The 19,784-nt window shown below is 55.0% G+C and overlaps 9 protein-coding genes across 9 annotated transcripts; 4 read left to right on the plus strand and 5 right to left on the minus strand.

The window, feature by feature from the left end:
- The first annotated feature begins 755 nt into the window (after positions 1 to 755).
- Positions 756 to 2,824, plus strand: BU26DRAFT_290312 (glycoside hydrolase family 13 protein). The gene is made up of 5 exons (XM_033821630.1): positions 756 to 1,024; positions 1,077 to 1,200; positions 1,256 to 1,414; positions 1,485 to 1,746; positions 1,807 to 2,824. The coding sequence occupies exons 1-5, from the start codon at positions 912 to 914 to the stop codon at positions 2,781 to 2,783; spliced, it is 1,635 nt and encodes a 544-aa protein (XP_033684825.1). The 5' UTR covers positions 756 to 911; the 3' UTR covers positions 2,784 to 2,824.
- A 124-nt stretch (positions 2,825 to 2,948) lies between these two features.
- BU26DRAFT_290287 (uncharacterized protein) lies at positions 2,949 to 4,965 on the minus strand. The gene is made up of 3 exons (XM_033821629.1): positions 4,103 to 4,965; positions 3,767 to 4,042; positions 2,949 to 3,713 (listed from the first exon to the last, which is right to left on the minus strand). Exons 1-3 carry the CDS (start codon positions 4,583 to 4,585, stop codon positions 3,318 to 3,320), a joined length of 1,155 nt encoding a protein of 384 aa, XP_033684826.1. The 5' UTR covers positions 4,586 to 4,965; the 3' UTR covers positions 2,949 to 3,317.
- A 743-nt stretch (positions 4,966 to 5,708) lies between these two features.
- Positions 5,709 to 7,205, minus strand: BU26DRAFT_518356 (uncharacterized protein). Its single transcript, XM_033828792.1, has one exon. The coding sequence runs from the start codon at positions 6,903 to 6,905 to the stop codon at positions 5,991 to 5,993; it is 915 nt and encodes a 304-aa protein (XP_033684827.1). The 5' UTR covers positions 6,906 to 7,205; the 3' UTR covers positions 5,709 to 5,990.
- A 320-nt stretch (positions 7,206 to 7,525) lies between these two features.
- BU26DRAFT_518357 (T-complex protein 1 subunit gamma) lies at positions 7,526 to 9,577 on the plus strand. The gene is made up of 4 exons (XM_033828793.1): positions 7,526 to 7,687; positions 7,740 to 8,021; positions 8,068 to 8,655; positions 8,708 to 9,577. The coding sequence occupies exons 1-4, from the start codon at positions 7,663 to 7,665 to the stop codon at positions 9,457 to 9,459; spliced, it is 1,647 nt and encodes a 548-aa protein (XP_033684828.1). The 5' UTR covers positions 7,526 to 7,662; the 3' UTR covers positions 9,460 to 9,577.
- Positions 9,578 to 9,701: 124 nt separating this feature from the next.
- Positions 9,702 to 12,546, plus strand: BU26DRAFT_482557 (uncharacterized protein). Its single transcript, XM_033825774.1, has 3 exons — positions 9,702 to 10,656; positions 10,707 to 11,564; positions 11,620 to 12,546. The coding sequence occupies exons 1-3, from the start codon at positions 10,019 to 10,021 to the stop codon at positions 12,422 to 12,424; spliced, it is 2,301 nt and encodes a 766-aa protein (XP_033684829.1). The 5' UTR covers positions 9,702 to 10,018; the 3' UTR covers positions 12,425 to 12,546.
- Positions 12,547 to 13,352: 806 nt separating this feature from the next.
- BU26DRAFT_290537 (uncharacterized protein) lies at positions 13,353 to 14,610 on the plus strand. Its single transcript, XM_033821633.1, has 2 exons — positions 13,353 to 14,417; positions 14,471 to 14,610. Exon 1 carries the CDS (start codon positions 13,443 to 13,445, stop codon positions 14,403 to 14,405), a length of 963 nt encoding a protein of 320 aa, XP_033684830.1. The 5' UTR covers positions 13,353 to 13,442; the 3' UTR covers positions 14,406 to 14,417; positions 14,471 to 14,610.
- On the minus strand, positions 14,557 to 15,813 carry BU26DRAFT_604137 (GroES-like protein; the record flags this gene model as incomplete). Its single annotated transcript, XM_033835493.1, has 2 exons — positions 14,557 to 15,057; positions 15,111 to 15,813. The coding sequence occupies 2 exons, from the start codon at positions 15,811 to 15,813 to the stop codon at positions 14,762 to 14,764; spliced, it is 999 nt and encodes a 332-aa protein (XP_033684831.1). The 3' UTR covers positions 14,557 to 14,761.
- Positions 15,814 to 16,972: 1,159 nt separating this feature from the next.
- Positions 16,973 to 18,598, minus strand: BU26DRAFT_530432 (MFS general substrate transporter; the record flags this gene model as incomplete). Its single annotated transcript, XM_033830963.1, has 3 exons — positions 16,973 to 18,277; positions 18,335 to 18,386; positions 18,435 to 18,598. 3 exons carry the CDS (start codon positions 18,596 to 18,598, stop codon positions 16,973 to 16,975), a joined length of 1,521 nt encoding a protein of 506 aa, XP_033684832.1.
- A 239-nt stretch (positions 18,599 to 18,837) lies between these two features.
- On the minus strand, positions 18,838 to 19,747 carry BU26DRAFT_290479 (uncharacterized protein). The gene has a single exon (XM_033821632.1). It carries the CDS (start codon positions 19,546 to 19,548, stop codon positions 18,952 to 18,954), a length of 597 nt encoding a protein of 198 aa, XP_033684833.1. The 5' UTR covers positions 19,549 to 19,747; the 3' UTR covers positions 18,838 to 18,951.
- Between the last annotated feature and the right edge of the window lie 37 nt (positions 19,748 to 19,784).

Here is a 19,784-nt window from a genome sequence, read left to right on the forward strand (position 1 = left end):
TTGTACCCACTTACCACATGCAACGAATCTTCTCCAGCACGACGCGCATGTCACGATGTGTAACGCAATACATCCGCAGATAGTAGCACCCGTTGAAGAGAACCAGCCTCCCCGTTCCTCCAGCGTCCATTAAAGTACGCTCTTTCACATGCTCAAAACTACCTCCACGCCTAGCTCTCTGCACGCCGTCACGAGAGCAGTTAGAGCTTACGACAAGGCCTCACTGCATACATCGAGTCCTACATCCTCTCCAGTCAAGCTTTTCAGATCCACGCCTAGCGCAAGGCTCCTACCCGGTTCGGCGATCGTGTGATGGCTTTCTCCCTTGGCCTCTGACGTCGCGATCCTACATTGGGTATGCGATATATTAACGGTGAAAGCGAGTAGGTGTACAGCCGAGGCAAGGGTCTGCTTGTAGCAATTCTGACCTGTTGTAAGCTGCAACCGCGCCTACGAGAAAGTATTTCCTTCCGAGTATTTTCCCTCTACCTGCGAAGCCCGAAGGCTATCCTCAACACCTATCGATCTCGCAGCCGACCCCTTTCTCTCGCTGGTGCTAAATTCACCTGAGCGATTTTTTCCTTTCGTTGGATGTTGAGGCGATCAGTCTGCACCCCAAAGCAGTCTCTCGCGCGCTAAGTGGCCAGGCTGCGAATATCTAAAGTGGGTATTTGCATGTCGAGCGCCGCCGTCTGATTCGCCAGCGCCAGGTATTATCAAAATTAAGGACATGGTCGTTTGACGTTTTCAGGGCAGTTTTGCTGGCAGCTGGGGCTTAGAGCGTTATTTCTGAGGGCCCTTGAAACATTTTTGTTTCTAGTTTATATCGAAGGCCTCGACTTCGTGTTACAAGGCTTCATATCCTACTTTTTCCTTGAGCTCGGCTGTCTCGGAGAACTGCAGGAGGGGAGATGGTTAGGATACTTCGCAATGCCGCTGTGGCTTGCGCTGTGGCTGGTGCCGTGAATGCAGCGACACCGGAGCAATGGAGGTCAAGATCAATCTTTCAGGTTCTTACTGATCGGTATGTTGTTATGCCTCTTGGACATAAGAATGCTTTTTCCTGACATCTTCAGATTTGCTCGGTCGGATGGGAGCACCACGGCCTCGTGTAATACAGCGGACGGGAACTACTGTGGAGGGTCATGGCGAGGAATCATCAACCAGCTTGACTACATACAGAATATGGGGTTCACCGCAGTATGCCGATAGAACTAATTACCGATTGGATTGACTCTGGCTGACCCTCTCGCAGATATGGATCTCTCCCGTCACCTACCAGATCCCGGAACGCACGGTGTTCGGTTATGCATATCACGGCTACTGGCAGGAGAATCTGTACATGCTAAATGACCACTTTGGTACCGCGGATGATCTCAAAGCACTCAGCCAGGCGCTCCATGATAGAGGAATGGTACGCCAGATCCTTTCCCGCACAGCTGGAGCCTCGGCTTGAATAGAGATCGTAATTGACTTCAACGCAGTATCTCATGGTCGACGTGGTCCCGAATCACAATGCCTGGAACGGTAGCGCAGACGCCGTCGACTATTCCAGATACTACCCCTTCAACGACAAGAAGTACTTCCACGACTATTGTCCAATCAGCAATTACTCCGACCAAACCATGGTCGAGAATTGCTGGCTAGGCGACAGCAACGTGGAGCTTCCGGACTTGAGGACCGAAGATCAAGCCGTACGTGATGAGTACAACAACTGGATCAAGGAGCTGGTCTCCAATTACTCGAGTGAGTACTTCTAGCTGCAAACCTCGCGCCTCCTTCTCATTTACTGACTGAGTAATAAAGTCGACGGCTTACGTCTCGACACTGTCAAACATGTCGGTAAAGACTTTTGGTCGTCTTTCAACCAAGCAGCAGGAGTCTTCTGCACTGGCGAAGTCCTAGCAGGAAACCCGGATTACGTCTGCGACTACCAGAACTACCTGGACAGTCTCCTAAACTACCCGGCTTACTACCCCTTTATGGGCTTCCTCAACTCTACACAAGGAAATACAGTCTCTTTACTCCGGGCCGTCGAACAGCTAAAGACAGAGTGCAAAGACGTCTCCGTCCTCGGCACATTTACCGAAAACCACGATCTCCCAAGATTCGCATCCCAAACCCAAGATCTATCCCTTGCAAAGAACGCGCTCGCGCTTACCATTCTCTGGGATGGCATACCGATCGTCTACGCCGGCCAAGAACAGCACTACTCCGGCTACGCTGACCCTGCCAATCGCGAGGCTACATGGCTGGCAAAGTACTCGCGCCGCTCGCCTCTCTACGAGCTCATTGCGTCCGTCAACCAAGTCCGCAACCAGGCCCTGTCTATCGACGCCAACTACGCGACATACAACGTCTGGGCGATCTACAATGACACCAACACGGCTGCGCTCCGCAAGGGGTTTGACGGCAAGCAGATCATCTCCGTCTTCACCAATAAGGGGAACAGCTCTGCGAGCTGGACGCTGAGTCTGGGGAACACGGGATGGAGTGCGGGAACTACGGTGTATGAGATTTTGACGTGCAACCAGGTCACTGTCTCCGGCGATGGGACTCTCGCGGTCCCCATGGAGGAGGGCGTTCCCCGGATATACTTCTCAATGCAGGCTGCGAGTGGGAGTGGGATCTGTGGGAGCATGGCGGACGGAACGACGACGGGTGCTGCCGCGCCTAGCTCGACGAAGGAGAGCGTAGGAGCTGCGGGCCGGAAGGCTAAGAAGACAAGGAAGCAGGTGGCTGCTGTCGCCGGTGCCATTGCTGCGGCTGCGGGTGCGATATAAGAGTCTCAGACGGTGGATTATGGCCAATCTCCGCTGTGTTTGAGAGGTTAGAGACAGCGCTCGACAAAGTGGCTTCGAGCGTTCAGGCAAACGTCGATTGGCATAACGATAGAGCATTGCAGGGTATCAGAATAGCATATAATTGGTCGAGAGCACACACGTTACGATGATAGACTCTAGTTCGATAGTAATTTGGTTCCCATGGTTCGTAGGGCCTGGACCGTCGACCAAAAAGCAATGCGTGCTTCTGCGCGGCGATCCGCATTGGCTCTCTAGCCGCTGTGCAGATGGGTGCCCATAAGATGAAGATGTACAGGAGACGAATAGTGATATGTAGCAAAGTGGAGAAATGTCGGGTCTGTAAGGAGACTCGAACAAAAATCGCATTCGAAAAGCAATTGGGAAATCGTGTATAGAACAGAACGCTAGACAAACGTATCAAAACATGCATATTAAGGCCGCAAGACCTGTAACATCGTAACCTCGTAATTCCCGCAATTCAACTCCCCGCAATATGCAGTCTCCACTCTTCCCCTAAGCAGCGTTATAGTTATCGTACCTCGCCGCTCCATCCCTCCTCTCGATCCCATACTCGGTACTCTGATACGTCCCCGCATTCGCCTCAAGGGGCATGCTGTTCGCCCTCTGAATGCCCCACTGCTGCTCCCTGACCAGCCTCATCGGACCCCGCACGAAACACGACAGCAGGTCTGTAATGTTGAAGGCCTGGATGAGGGCCGTGACAGGACCGGCAGCGGGGCCCTGACCACCCTTGTATGGGGACACGGGGAAAGCGAAGAAGAGGAGCGTGGCGAAGATGGGCATTTCGCAAGCGAGGATGAGTGACGGAAGGCCGACGGCGAGATCGTTGTACGTGAAGTATTTCGAAGGATTGATTGTTCCGCCGCCAACGAGGATGTTGATGATGAGCTGTGATGGGATTAGATTGGGTGAGGTGGAAGAGGATATGGAGGAAGACGTACGGTCTGGAGGGCGTTCAAGCCAATGATACCTTTGAACGCAAAGAGCTTGAGGAACACGTTGTACGGCGCCAGGTGCTGCTTCTGGATCTTGTAGAACCTGAGACAGGCAATAATGGCTACGGTGGTAACGATGCCTTTGAAGACGCTGATCCAGATGTGTGCGAAGTGGATGCTATTGGATGCGGCGCAATAGGTACCAGCTGCGAGGGATATGCAGGTGGCTAGCCAGATGATGATGCTAGTGGGGATGAACTGGAGCACCATGTACCAAACGCGCTAGAGCTTGGGTTAGCAATCTCAACCTACGGACTATTGCTGAGGAGTGGAGAGACACACCTTCAACCATGCAGGGCTGTCTGATGCGAATTCCCTCCTTTTCAAAGCGCCTTCGCCAAAAAGGTCGTCAAAGCCACCAGGATTCGAGAGCACGTAGTCGCACAGCAGCAGCAGGAACGCCGAGATGGCGATCGCACAACCGAAGTCAACGGATTCCATCAGATATTCCCCGGCTCCTTCCTGCCACACGATCAGGAAGGCAAAGAGAGCCACCCAAGGGACGAGCAGGACGATTCGAATGATTTGGCGCTGTTGGATCGGGTTCGAGTAGTTGGTAGCATGCAGAAAGACGACGACGAAGATCATGAGACAGCTGACTATGGCGCACACCCCGGACAGGATGTAGGCGAATTCGTGGAAGGTGATGCTCCCAACGAATGGGACGATTGGTGGACCAGTCTTTTCGGTGGGGCAGACATTCTTGTCTGAGGAGTCCGAACTATCGTCGAAGAGCCTCCTTGCGGCTAGCAATGAAATACTCATGCTGATGGGAGGAACGCGGGAGGACGAGGGGGATGGCGCAATTGGTGAACTCTGTCTGGAGAGAACAGGAAACGACACAGAATAGAGGATGGTCTGATGTATTGGAGCTGGATGTGAGGGCTGAAATAGCAAACTGAGAGGGACATCGCACTGGCCTTATATATCTTCCACGCCAGGATCGACCAGCTACAGACGCACGCAACTTGATGCTGGGAAGAGGGCGGAGCGGGAGCACCTTCGCTGAGTATACCGCAAAAGGCCTAGTGTGCGAGATAAGCCTTTTCCCAGACTGGGCAACGGCTTAGCGCTAAACCCCACAGGCGGCGGCATTGCGCCTGTGCTTGATCCTTCGTCGACATTTTCCAGCCTGGCTTGCTTCAGCTGCGGTTGAAGAATGTGCAGAATGCAGTAAGGAGAGCGTCTTCATCCATCGCGGCTGTGTAGTGCAGCATTAGCAGGCTCCAGTCCAAACAACGGACAGCGCTCTGCGATGTTCGGGCAGTGCTCTCCGACAAGTACATAAGATGCTTGACTTGGCTTGTTCCTCCCGCTTCGGACGCCGTGGGCCGAGATACGCCTGCCTCTCCATGGCGGACCCCAGATGACGTTGGCAGCTGTTTCTCTCGCTCTCACTGCTCTCACTCCACACGTGGAGGTGCTTCTGGAGGGTGAATCTCTGACAGCAGCCCCTTGACCGTGCAGGAAAACCAGGCGGCTACAGCACTTGTATTGCTGCAAGCAAAATCATGCTTGAAAGCGAATGGATTGGCGCATGTCTGTCCTGAATCCTGGCTGTCGCTTTCGAGTCTTCATTTTCGCCTTTTTTCGGTCTGCACGGCGGGTGGACGGGTCCGTACTTGCTCTCGCTCGCGGGGCGACAGGGCCGTTGGTAGAGTTCGAGAAGTGGTCAGCAAGACGGCGGTTTCCGGCGCATTGCTATAAAGACGCGATAAAGGGCGTCTTCTTGCTGTTGACCGAGTGACGAGGGAAGGCTAAGGGACGGCGCGACGACGCCTGGAGTTTTCGCGTTGGCGCTCTCCCCACCATCCGTCACGGTCCAATCAAGCGCTTCTTAGGGCAGTCACGGCACACCACGCAGAAAAGGAGGCAGGTGTAATAATAATATTTCTTTTCATTGTTTAGTGCTTCGTTGTTTAGTAGGTATGAGCACATGCGGCGCGACCGAATTGGGCGATCGAGCTGCCGCAGTGGAGAGCAAAAGCTAAAATACATGGTCAATACATGTCCGCCCCAGTGAGCAAATCCGTCCACCGTCGAACGCCGAGTTCCCATCGAAGAAGTTCCAGATCGAAGATGCGAAGACGCGAAATAGGCCGAAACATGTTGTTGCCGTACATGGTGTGAGGGAAGGAAGAACAGGAGGCAGGAGTTCGCAGCGTGTCCATCACATTTCCATCGCGTCGACATCAGCAACAGGCACGGCCATGTCCATGTCCTGACATGGCGGGGTCGCGGGTTCCGATGGAGTCCGTTCACGAGCGTTGATGCGTTCACCTTCGACTCGGGGGACAGGGCCGGCCATGAGGTTGTGCACGGTTCGCTGCAGAGACCATCCGACGAGCTGGCACCACTGGAGGCTATCAGAGAAGAGCCAGTAGCCTTGGACACCATGCTGCTTGGCGCGTACGAGGTAGGCTGACAAGGACTCCTTTTCAAGCATGACTAGGGCCTCGGTGAGATCGAAGTGGTTCTCAATGACGCGAGAGTAGGCGCGTGCGGCGTCGCGTAGTGCTGGGTTGGTCATGACGTTTTTCCAGCCGACCCCGAGCGACGCGATGAGCGCGTCGATGGTGTTGCCGTGTTCGTCGATGATGTTCTCGGTCTTCTGGGCGACCGTGTCGTTTAGCGATGGAATGGTGATATCGGTCGCCGAGTCCATCCGTTGGGACTTGCGCGAGACAGCGATGGGTCGGACGGGGTGAGGTTTCTCTTCCTTTTCGTTCTTTTCTTCGCACCATGTGCCGGTTTGCGACTCGGCTGAGATGATGAAGCCGGGCTCGCCAGGGTAGATGAGCGTCATCCCTGGGCCGTAGATGGGTTCAGGCTTGGGCTTCGCGGGCGCTGGAGTGACAACCGCTCCGACTGGTTGGTTCTCCTCGGGGTCGTCGACGTCGGCGATGGATCGTTTTCGCCCGGCTGTGGCATTGGACACAGCTGCTAGATAGTTGAGCGAGGGCGGCGTAGGATACTTTGGGCGGAAAGTGCTCGGCGAGTGAGAACGTTGGTGAGCGAAATGGTCATGCGGCTGTGGTGGTGGGAGCACGACGGTTGGCGACGAGGCGTAGTAGTTGAGACCCATGGTCACTGTGTGTTTAGTAGATCAAGAGAGGGGAGAGAGTTCAGTGATACGACAGTCGGCTAGCAACTGAGCAGACGACAAGGCTTGCGACAAGCAAGGTCACGGTCACCTGGGCGACGAGAAGGTGGATGAAGGAGATGGCAGCAAGGTGGGATGCGCCGAAGGAGGGAGATGGATGATGTGCGAGGTGGGCAAAGGAGTGGATGAGGGTTAATTGAGGAGTGGGTGGCCTCTAAGTGGGAAAAGGGAGAGAGGCTCGGCGCAGTGAGAGGTGGGCGCAAGTGAGGTGTGGTGAAGGAGAGATGGATCTGAGGGCGCGGGAGGCTTCTTGTAAAGGTCCGCGCTGAGTCCCGTGAGAGGCTGGTTGGAGGCGGTATCGGAGGGCAGAATCAGGGTAAATGGGCGATGCCAGGGTCGGCATAGCGCCTTGGCAGGCCGAGCGAGGCCGCATGCGGAATGAGTGCACGGTGGCCAAGAAGCCGAGCCGACAAAAGGGCCGAGCAGGCGCGGGGAAGGCTGCATCACGTGCGCTTGCTTACTCATTGCATTTGTGTTGTGGAGCCGAAAGGGCATAGCGCGGTAGCACTCGCCCGGGCGGCGTCGGAGAAACTCACCGGCCAGCCCGACGCGTTTTTTGGCGGACCAGAGCAGAGCAGAGCTGCAAGGCACCCGCCCACACAGCTTGATACCCACAGACCTCCGTTCTCTGTTGTTTCCTTCCGCCTTCCTTCCGCCGACCACAGCTACCCGCGCCAAGATGCAGGCACCGGTGATTGTTATGAGTATGTTTTGACGATCCAGCGAAGCCCCGACAGGCAGCTCACCGCAAAACAGACTCGCAGACCCCCGGCGGGGAGCGGCAATTCGGACGCAAAGCCCAGCTGTCAAACATCACAGCTGCGAAGACGGTCGCGGACATCATTCGATCATGTCTGGGCCCCAAGGCCATGCTCAAGATGCTGCTCGACCCCATGGGCGGCATCGTCCTCACCAACGACGGCCATGCTATTCTCCGAGAAATCGAGGTCGCACACCCCGCCGCGAAGAGCATGATTGAGCTGAGCCGCACGCAAGACGAGGAGGTTGGGGACGGCACTACTACCGTCATAATATTAGGTAGGGTACAGCACTCTTTGGCCGGAGAAGGTCTAACCCGACACAGCTGGAGAAATCCTCGCCCAAGCACTCCCGCAGCTGGAGCGCCACATCCACCCGGTCGTCATCATCCAAGCCTTTAAGCGGGCACTCGCCGACGCGCTGGAGATTATCGATGAGATAGCGGTGGATGTGGACATCGACGACGACAAGGCCATGTACCAGCTCATCAACGCGTCAATCGGCACAAAATTCGTGTCGCGGTGGTCGGAGCTGATGTGCGGTTTGGCACTCAAAGCCGTGCGGACGGTGTCGATCGAGGTTGGGGGCAAGAAGGAGGTGGACATCAAACGCTACGCGCGTATCGAGAAAATACCAGGCGGCGAGATCGAGGACAGCCAGGTGCTGGACGGAGTCATGCTGAACAAGGACATCACACATCCCAAGATGAGGCGGAGGATCGAGAACCCCAGGGTCATGCTCCTCGACTGCCCTCTGGAGTACAAGAAGGGCGAGAGCCAAACAAATATCGAGATCAGCAAAGAGGAAGATTGGAACCGCATATTGCAGATTGAGGAAGAACAGGTGAAGGCTATGTGCGATGCCATTATTGCGCTCAAGCCTGACCTGGTCATTACTGAGAAGGGCGTCAGCGGTATGTCGCAACGCGCTAACTCTGGCTATTTCGCAGCTAACAGACCGCGCAGACCTTGCGCAACATTTCCTCGTCAAGCACAACATCACTGCTATCCGCCGAGTACGTAAGACAGACAACAACCGCGTTGCACGAGCCACCGGCGCCACAATCGTGAACTCCGTCTTCGCTGCGACCGCATCCGACATTGGCACACACTGCGGTCTCTTCGAGATATCCAAGATCGGCGATGAATACTTCACCTTCTTGACAAAGTGCAAAGACCCCAAAGCATGTACGATCTTGCTGCGAGGCCCGTCAAAGGATATTCTCAATGAGATTGAGCGGAATCTCCACGATGCCATGGGCGTTGCTAGGAACGTCATCTGGAACCCTAAGCTCTGCCCTGGAGGCGGTGCTACTGAAATGGCTGTCGCGGTTGGCCTCGAGAGGAGATCGAAGCTGATAGAAGGAGTGGCGCAGTGGCCGTACAAGGCCGTCGCTGAGGCTATGGAAGTCATTCCTCGCACACTCATCCAAAACTCGGGTAACAGCCCTATCAAGGTGCTCACCGAGCTTCGGGCCAAGCACGCGGAGGGCTACGAGGATGGAAAGCATAGCGGCAGCTCATGGGGTATCGACGGAGACGCTGGCAAGGTGGTGGACATGCGGCAGTTCGGCGTGTGGGAACCGATGGCGGTCAAGGAGCAGAGCGTAAAGACGGCCGTGGAGAGTGCATGTCTGCTGTTGAGGGTGGACGATATCGTTGCGGCGAAGGCGGCGAAACAAGCCTCCGGCCCCATTGGAGGCGGTGGCGATGATTAGACGGGGCGGTTGACCAGATCGATGTAGTAAGCATCTAATCGTTGGGGTTTATAGATCTTACGTCCGTCCCCAACTGAAGATAAAATAGCATGAAGCACACCTTCAGCGTCAAATTCCATCCAAGCCAGCTGAGGTGATTGCGTTCTGAGGCTTATGCGGTGCTCGTCTTGGCAGTCGACCTCGTCCAATGGCGAAGGCTGCTTAAAGATAGGACGGATGTGAGCGACATGCGACGGGCGATAATCTGACGTGCCCCTCCCGGAAATCACCATCACCGCTCAACAAATGAGCAGAGCCTGCTCAGCTAATGTTTACATCTACGTGGACGTTCGGACGTTCGTGCGTTCTTTCGGGTGCATCATCGCTCCACGCCAAGCTCAGGAGGCTTTTGGGGGCTGGTTTTAGCACACCTCACCCAAACCCTGATTTATCTGCGAATTTGCAAGTGACACAGGCGCTGCCTCTCCTCTCAACTGTGCCACAACAAAGTCCGCCGCTCTCTTATCCAGTATAAGGTCCATCGGCTTCTGCCACCGCACCTTGTCATGCGGCATCGTCCATGTCTCGCCTCTGGAGCAACGCGAAGAGTTGGACCCAACAATTGGGCACAAGAAGGGTCCAGCAACAGCAATGGAAGGACGCGGATTCGGTAGAGCTGCGGAAGCTCGCCTCGGAACCATCTGAATACGTGCCAGGCGGCTATCAGTATCAGGACACCCCATCTCCATATCGACCGTATTCGAACTACTATGCCGATGTCTTCGTCGACCCGAATGACAACAAGGCGTACAGTCGCGGAACCCGGCGTTATACCCAGGGCTGGCGGTTTGGCGCCATCAATTGCGCCATCTCAGCTTCTGTCGTTTTCCTCATCAATTTTATCGTCACGATTTGGGGTTCTGTGCATGACAAGGGGAAGGGTGGCATTCTCATGGAGGGCGACTGCGAGGAGGTTCGCCGAACGAATACCGGCCTCCATTTCCTCATCAACTTGCTGAGCACGATTCTGCTCAGTTCGAGCAATTATTGCATGCAATGTCTCTCGGCGCCCACGAGGAACGAAATCGATCAAGCGCATGCAAAGGGGACGTGGCTCGACATCGGTGTCCCAAGTATCCACAACCTCAGGCAGATCAACAAGAAGAGAGTAATACTATGGGTCTGCCTTGGCCTGTCCTCTCTTCCCTTGCATCTCTTGTAGGTTCCTCCCCTCCGCCTAGAGCACGTGATTAACCACCTTGCACTAGCTACAACTCAGCCGTCTTCTCCTCCATATCATCCAACAACTACTACGTCTTCTCCGTCAGCCAATCCTTCGTCGACAACGCAGAGTGCTACAACTGCGGCAACATCTCCAACAGTTCATATCCAAGGATAGAGCAACCGGTACGCGACATGCACGCCAAAGCTCACAACGGCAGCCTCGAGCGCCTCTCAAACTCCGATTGCCTCAACGCATATGCCGAGATGATTCAGAGCAACAGACGAAACCTTCTCCTCGTTGCCAGGGATGATAAATTCCCTGCCGCGAGCCAGTCCAAACTCGGTGCTACGAATGTCTATGCCTACGACACTTTTGATGCGGTGGATGCGTCTTCGTCGGAGCCGGCCGTCAACGCCTACTCGTGGATGTGCGAGGGCTCCGAATACTATGATTACTATAAGAACCCTTGCGTCTCTGCCATCGATAAGGTTAAGAGCAGCCCGGATGTGTGGAGAGTGGGAGCTTCATTTGGCAGCGCGGCGTATGATACCGGCGCGTATCCAGTCGAGTATTGTCTCAGCGAGAAGGCGGAGCCGCACTGCAAATTGCAGTTCGTTCCGCCGATTGCGATTCTGGTCACGATTCTCAATCTATTCAAGGCGGTTATTATTTTCTACACCGCGTTCGCGGTCAAGGAGGAACCGCTCATGACGATGGGCGATGCCGTGGCCTCGTTCCTCGAGAAGAAGGATCCTACCACGAAGGGCATGTGCCTCTTATCAGTCCGCGACGTCAAAAAGCACAAGGGCTATTTCCCCGCGGGGCCAAAAGAATGGACAGACAAGAAGTACCGCTGGAAAGACGTCGCCAGCCGCACACGTCGCGGTGTCACCACTGCCATGTACGCCTACCCTCCCCCCTTTCCTCAAGCCGCTCGCTTCTAATACGATTTCCAGGTTTACTATAATTCTCGTCGTCGTCACAGTGCTCATGAGCTGGGGCATCAGAGCCCTGCCTGACACCCAATCCCGCTCCCTCCCTGCGCTCGCTAAACTTGGCTACGGCGCCATCGACCCCCGCACCATCATCTCCTTCGGCTACTCCATCTCCCTCGTCTCCAGCGTGCTCATCGCCAATATCGCGCAGCCTATCCTCTCCTTCCTATACTTCAGCTACAACGGGCTGTTCACATGTATGCTGCTCGGCTACGAGTGGGCGTCGTACGCGCAGCGCCGGAAGGGGTTACGCGTGTCGAGGGCCCCGGCGGGTGCGCAGAGGAGTACGTACTTTCTGCAGCTGCCATATCGCTTTGCGCTGCCGCTTATGGCGCTGAGCGGTGTTTTGCATTGGCTAGTGAGTCAGAGCATCTTCCTCGTTGCTGTTGACGTGTACACCTGGGATGGGGGTCGCCACGCAACCTCTCCCTTCTCTAGCGGAGGGGACTGGAAATCCTGCGGCTACTCGCCTATCGCTATTATCTCCGTACTCGTGCTGGGGATTCTCATGACGTTCGCGATGGTAGGGTTTGGCTTCATCCCGTACAAACCTGGCATGAATCTCGCTGGGAGCTGTAGCGCTGCCATCAGCGCGGCGTGTCATAACACCGAGTGGGATGATGTCCATGGGCATGTTGCTGCGATGGAGAAGCTGAAGTGGGGAGTTGTGGGGATGAGTGTAGACGGCGAGGGCCATGTGGGTCATTGTACTTTTTCAACGAGGGAGGTTGACATGCCCACACAGGGCGTCCGGTATGCTGGGTAATTGGGATTGGGATGAGTGTACTCACGCATTTACCAGGGATTACGACTATCCCGTAGAATATAGATATCAGACGCATCATGAAAGCAACTCCCGAAATAGCGTGGCGTGTGAACGAATCACCCTGCACCTGGGCAACCCTGTCGGCTCAGACTTCATTTCCTCTACCCCAAAAGCCTTCATGTTCAAAACATCCATGTTGCCTTCATACTAGCTATTATTCCCATGCACGATTGTTAGTCAGAGCGCACCGCCCAAGCTGAACTTATTTGCAAGCTCGATATGCCGCGCCATAGAATGCTACAAGCAGGAAGCTGACACGCACGCAGCCTGAGATATTTACTATGACTAGCCACCGCGCAACTCAAGAGAAGGCTCCACCGAGCCAGTCTTAAGGGAGCACAGAGGCTTTCGCGGAGCAATAAAGAGTAGGGTTTGACTGGATATGAGGGAGCGGGAAGGTTCTCACAGCTGTTGCCCGTCTGCTATGCTTCCATCTACTATGATGCGTTAATCTCATGCACCAACTTCATAGCTACCACGGGCTCTTCGACCTCGAATTCGCTTCATCTTGCGACCGTGACATCCACGTTGATGTCGAGTAGCGTTCGTCACAATAGCGCACCCTTCCTCGAGCTCGTTCCCCTTGTGTATCTTGTCCTTGACATTGGCATAGATGTCCATCCTATTTTGCCGCCTCCTCTCTCTACTCTGTCTTCTCGAGCCGTTTCTCTAGTGGAGAGGCCTTGGATGGCCATGGCCTGCGAGGTCGCGCAGCATGGTTGGAAAGCGTGCTTGCATAGCTACGGCCTACTATTTCATGTACAATTGCGCCCTTAAAGGTGGGTAGAAGCAACACATACTGCAGGTGACGTAAGTTTGCTCCCAGCAAACTGCGCGCCATCGAAGTGAAACGCACGCAGCGCGTTGCCTTCTCGCTCCAAACAACCAGAGACTTCATATTTACCTCAACTGCACACCTTCCACCTCACCCAGCAAGTCCCACCAGCGCCCCCCAACCATGGCGAAGTTCACACAACAAGAACAGAGTGACCTCAAAGCACTGCTTCAACGTAAACTCCGCGGAATCCCAGCAGACCACCTGCCATACCTCAGGCTCTCCGACATCGTCAACCAGACACCCACGGCGCTGACTCTGCCAAACATCCCGCGCGACCTCCAGCTCCCCTTCTTCCTCGCCCATCGCGACACCATCGACACCTGCCGCGGCCTCGCCATCAAGGACGCCGCGACGCAGCACATCGACGTCACCCGCGCCATCTTCTTCTACCGCCTCGACGCCGCGCACCAGTTCCAGCGGTACCACGACTCGCACCGCTGGAACATTGCCATCTTCCTCGCGCTCCTGACCTTCCCGTCGACTGTTTACCGTGTCTCCATGGCAGCCCGCCGCTTCATGGCTACGTACCTCGCCGCCGTGCTCGAGCACCACAATAACCCTGCTGCGTTCGACATGCGCGAGGAGTTTGTAAGGCTGTGGAAGGGGGGGAACTACGACTTCTTTACCTTTGGCGCGAGTCAGAAGAAGCTGTTGAAGTGTGAGATGAAGCGGCTGCATAAGGAGTGGGAGAAAGAGTTGGGCCGCGTGGAGGTTGAATTGGGGCGCGAGGCGTATGAGGCGCGGGTGGCGCGGTTTGCGGGCGTGTTAGTGCCGGCGGGGGAGACGCAGCGCGCGCAGCGGCGTCAAGAGGCTGTCGTGAGCATGGAGGTGGCAGCAGCGGATGTGATGCAGGGTATCGAGATGGAGAACGAGAAATGGGAGAATAAGTTGCTGGCGGCGTTGAAGGTGCCGGTCGGTGAGGTGGATACGGAGAAGGAGAAGTTGAAAGTTAATCTGGATGCGGTGCCAGTGACGAGGAAGAGCGATGCCCTTTGGGCGGTTCAACACTGCGAGCCGAGGGACATACTGAGGAATTTGAGGGAGATGTTTCCGGTGGAGAGAGATGTCGCTTCCCCTGTTTAGGTTACGAACGAAGTGAGTATCGAGGAAGGTTGAAAGACGCGGGGAAGCTTCCTAACAGGTTGCAGCCTAGCCCGATCCGTCCAGGCAGGCCATGGTGTTGATAAAGGATGCTAAGGTCACTGGAATAATTCTGGATATGGGAAAGCTTGCTTCAAAACTTGGGGCGGGCACCTAGTGAGTCCGGACCAGGAACTTGATTCCGTTGAGGTAGTTTACAATGCGTCTGAATACGCACGTTCTCCGCTCAGTACCTCGCGCCCACCGAAAATATCACACATACCCATGACCACTGCCTCGTTCAAAAAAACCACTCGTATGGAACTCCTCCCTCCCTCAACACCACAACGTCGCAGCTCTTAGATTTGCGGGATCAACACACCGCGGTACCTCATCTTTCCGTCACGAAGGGTATTCATCGCCTCTGTGATACCCTGCTCAGTCATAGGGAACTTCATGATGACGGGCTTGATGCCATGCAGCGCCGCGAAGTCGAGCATGTGCTGGTGAACGGCTCTTGCAGCAACGACTGTGCCTTGGATAGTGATGCCACTCTGGATGAATGGGAGATGCGGGATGGAAAAGTCGCCGAACGAGACCGTGAGCGGAAAGATAGTGCTCGTGGGAGCCAAAATTGGAAGCATGACAGACCAGTCTATACCGAGATTAGCGAACGATCTCTGCACAAAGGCAAGCGTATTGACAAACCAGGGTTCGCACTGGTAGTGACGATGAGCGCATCCAGCTTCCGTCCAATATCCAACTCCTTCTTGCCCTTCATCGCGACAAACTCCTTCGCGCCAAGTTGCTTCGCCTCCTCTTTCTTGCTATCGCTTCCCGAGAAGACAACGACATCGCACCCCATCCTGGCGGCAAATTGAATCGCCAAGTGCCCCAAGCCGCCGACGCCCATAATACCGACACGATCCGTGGATTTGATGCCGAAGGAATGAAGGGCTGTGAAGACAGTTGCACCTCCACACATGAGCGGAGCCGCCTCCTCATCCGACATGTTGTGTGGCAGCTTAAAGAGAAACGACTCTTTCCAGACAGTGTGCGACGCCAAGCTACCCTGATCCAGGTTGGCCTCGCCATAGAATTCGCGCTCCGGGCAGTAATGCTCCTTTCCGGTAAGGCACCACTCGCAGTGCCCGCATGAGTCATGCTGGTAGCCCCATCCCACGCGATCGCCCTTCTTCAGAAACCTGACATTAGGGCCAAGGTCCTCCACGACACCGGCACCTTCGTGCCCGAGAACGATGTCAGCGGACTTATAGTGCTCGTCTGTGCCGCAGAGACCGGAGGCGGTAATCTTGATGAGGACTTGGTCGTCTTGCAGGTCTGGCTTGGTGGTTTGGGCTTTGACGATTTTGCCGTCTTTGTTGCCCTTGAAGACTGTGAAGGTAGGCATTGTGGTTGGAGTACGTGGAGAGTGGGAGGACGGATGACGGATGTAGATGGGATGTGGGAATGAAGGATGTTGGACTGATCATGAAATGACGATCGGGGTAGAAGTAAAGTGACTTAATACTTACGGAGGAGCCCTTCGCTCGTCTGAGTGCCTCAAACCTGCTATTCCGACCCAGTGGTACTCCACAAGGGAGCAAGCATGACGTTGCACATTAATAATATGCATAGCATTCGAATTGGCCTCTCAAGGCTTCTGTTGCAAAAGTCTCCGACGCACCGGCAGCCACTAGATAGCGTCTTCGTGAGGCCTCCCATGGGAAGCGTGTGCATTTGACTGGTTCCAGTATCGTATAACACTACGGTAGTAGATGCATGGGATTCTATACTGCAGCTCTTGTAGCTTTACTCAGCAATGCGCGCCATCTTTGATAAGGCTTCTAAGCATGTCGTGTCTTGTGCTTGGCGAACGCATTGGGTAAACAAAGGGAGAGGACCGGGGAGATTCGGCCAATGAGGACTTCTGGATGCGCTCGTCTGGCAGTCGTTGATTGGTTTCGGAAATCTAGCGAAGCGCTCTACGGGGAGAACCCGGAGACACGGCATTTGACGATTGGGATGAAGTTGAGATGCATGTGGCCTCGTTCTTTCGTTGAGGTTTGTGCGGATGCATCTGATGACGTAATCGACGAAATGTCGAAAAACCTGGCTCGTGCGGGAAGTGCCCAGGACTCTCCATACTCGTACTGGCTTTCAAATCTTTGAAAATCTGCAGGATTTCGTTCTACGATCATGCGGGAATCCCTGAGTATGCAGGAATGGCCTGGTCTTATCGGGATCCACTTTCCGCCCTCATTATCTGTTCACGCTTGGACCACCGATGACGGATATCCGCCCTGATCTTCTGCAACACTTACATATCCATCCCTTTCGATTGTTGCCATGTGTCCCTTATCTCCGTACGAATGTCAAATAGATGGAAAGAAATGCAACAAATGCTTTGAGGCCTGGAACGTTACTAGCAGTTCTCTCGGACTAATTTTCCACGCCGTACCTCTATTTCATTAATATAAGTATCCGAGCCCAACACGAGCGCCGAGGACGATATTCGTACACGGTCGAAAGCAAAAAGAGTGGCGCGTGCGAGAGACGGAAGTCGCGCATTATGCAGCTCCAGCCGCAAGCTTCTTTCCCTTGACATTCACCCACTCTAGCCCGAAGGCGCAGAAGACGGACGCCGCAGTGATGGCAGCCGCAAGATAGAACGGGTCCAGAAGAGCGCGATTGTATGATTCGAGTATCCCGGGGAGCTGCTCTGGTGTCACCACCGTCCGGATGGCCGCAGTTCCTGCGTCGAGTAGAGCAGCAACGTCGATGCCGGGGACGTTCTTGGCGAGTTGCTTCAATAGTTGCTCGTTGAAAATAGTCTGCGAGAGAGCCACGAAGAGAGCGCCGCCGAACATTTGGAAGAAAGTGACTATAGCAATGCCGACCGGTGTATCTGAAGGGCTGAGCACTACCTGAACGGCGACAAGGGGGCCTGTGAGGAACATTCCGGCCCCTAAGCCATAGATGACTTGGTACCCAATCCAGTAGGAGTTTCCCGTGCCCTCTTCGAAGGTTGTAAACAATCCGCTACCGATCGACATAAGGGCCGTTCCCGCTATTATCCAAGGGTTATAGTAACCGAGCACCGTGATCAGGGCCCCAGATACGATGGCGGAAACGGTTTGAGCAAGGAGGGCGGGCAAAAGATGGACGCCGGACTGCACGGGCATATCTCCCTTGATAACTTGGAACCATTCCGGCATCCATAAGGTGAGTATCGTCTGTGCTCCCATTCCAAACATTGCGGTGAGAGACGCGCAGAAAACGGAACGCTGTGCGAAAATCGAGGGAGGAATCATTGCCATGTCGCCGATGCGCCACTGCCAGACGGCGAAGATGATGAGGATGATACCTCCGCCGACTAGCAGGCCAATGATACGGCCCGAGTCCCATGGGTAGGTCAGGCCGCCCCACTGCAGTGCCATCAGTATCATGACGACGGCGGGGATGAACATGGTGGCACCGAGCAGATCAAGCCTCTTGATCCTTTCCTTCATTGAGTCGCTCTCCACCTTCCTTGTTGGAGGATGGAACATGTAGATAAGGGCCAGTATCGTAACCCCACCAACAGGTAAATTGATGTAGAAAACCCAGCGCCACGTGACATGCTGAGTAAATGCACCGCCGAGGAGAGGGCCGGCGATCGTGGCAATGCCAAATGTCGAGGAGAGTATTCCAGTGTAGAGGGCACGTAGGCGCACGGAAACGACGACCGCGATGATGGAGAGAGTTCCAGACATTAGACCGGCGGCACCAGCGCCAGCTAGGGCACGGCCGGTTATCAGCATTTCTGACGATGCAGCAGCGCCGGAGGTGAGGGAGCCGAGCTCGAAGATGAAGAAGAATGCCATGAAGGTCCACTACAGGCGTTAGATACGATGCTACGATGAACATGTTGTGAAAGAGCATCATCGCACCTTGAGAGAGAAGTTCGCGTATAATTTTCCGCTCAAAGGCTGGAGAGAGCATCTAAAGGCGTGAGTCAAGCGCCGTCGAGCGCCTCAGAGATCGCCTTACATGGTCAAAAGGTATCCGCTCATGTACCATCCGATGTCCGCAGTGGACTGGAACTTTTCTGTGATATAAGGGATCGCGGTGACTACTATCGACATGTCCAGCGCCATCAGAAAAACAGCAAGACCTAGGCCGAAGATGAGGATATGAAGCTTGATGCCGGACATGAATTGGTCCTTCGTCTCCTGCTCATTGTTTTCGTCTGCCGGCGGATTCTCAGCTAAAGAACTGACATTGTCGTCGCTCGAATCTTGCTCCTGAGGAGCGAGATTCGTCTTAGTTGCGGCATCCATGGTAATGTAGCACCTGCCACAGCGACCGTCGTTTCTGTGGAAGTGAGGAGGGTGGAGGTCGTCCAGCTCGAGCGGTAGCTTCGAGGGCTGACGGTCGTTCAGTCTTCCCGGGATGCTGCCCCGGAGAAATCCTTTCCGGCCGTCCGAGTTCGCATGCCATAGCTAAAGCCCTCTCTTTTGAAAAGGACCCTGGTTTCGGGGTCCATCAGTTACCCAAGATGCGGGCTTCAGCCCCATGTGGTGGAACGTAAGCTCGTGCTCTTCTCAGCAGAGCGGGGCTCGCAAGCACTTGCGATTGGCTCGACGTATCTCCCAAGAGGCACAGTTCTCCGGATCTGGTTGTCGGAGCCATTGTAGTCTCGAGCGACAACGAGCTGGTACGTTCGGCGCTGAACGCGGTTGATGTCGCGAACGGGGCGCGGGACGGTTTTAGGGGCCGGTGCCGGTCCCGTCGGCTTTCGAGGCGCTGGTCTGTGCGCTCCTCCTACTTCGTGGACATCCACCTGGCCCTCCCTTCCTCTGCACCTCACAATGCATTCCAATTCTCTCGCCGTCGGGTTTGGCTCCACTGAATTGCCCCGCCTTTGTGGGTCTTCCGTCAAGAGCCCCAAAAATGCCGCCGGATGATACGAGGAGGCGTAAGGCGTGCCGATCCTGCACACAGGCGAAGGCGAAGTGCTCTCCCTTCGAAAACAGGCCAGACGGGTGCTATCGGTGCCAAAGGCTGAAGAAGGAATGCGTATTTGAAGAGGCCGTCGGGAGTAGAGGACCGAAAACACGCTCGTGAGTCTATTCGATCGTCTAACCAGCATTCGATCGTTCATCGACCTTGAATCTCCAGTCCACTTTCTGTCACGTGCATCGTCGTTGCCAAACCGCCCAGGTGTAAGCTTACATCTTAGATAGGCGTGTGAGGAAACTCGAGCAACGAGTCGACAACCTCATAGACCTGTTAGCAACCAATAGCCGCTGCGCTACGATCGAGCGGCCAAGAGACGTATTGGCCGCCGCTTACAAATCCCCAATGGAACCTGTACTAGGCTCGGCACCTTATGGCACA

This window comes from Trematosphaeria pertusa (assembly GCF_010094035.1).
Source record: "Trematosphaeria pertusa strain CBS 122368 unplaced genomic scaffold BU26scaffold_6, whole genome shotgun sequence".
Classification (NCBI taxonomy): Eukaryota; Fungi; Ascomycota; class Dothideomycetes; order Pleosporales; family Trematosphaeriaceae; genus Trematosphaeria; species Trematosphaeria pertusa.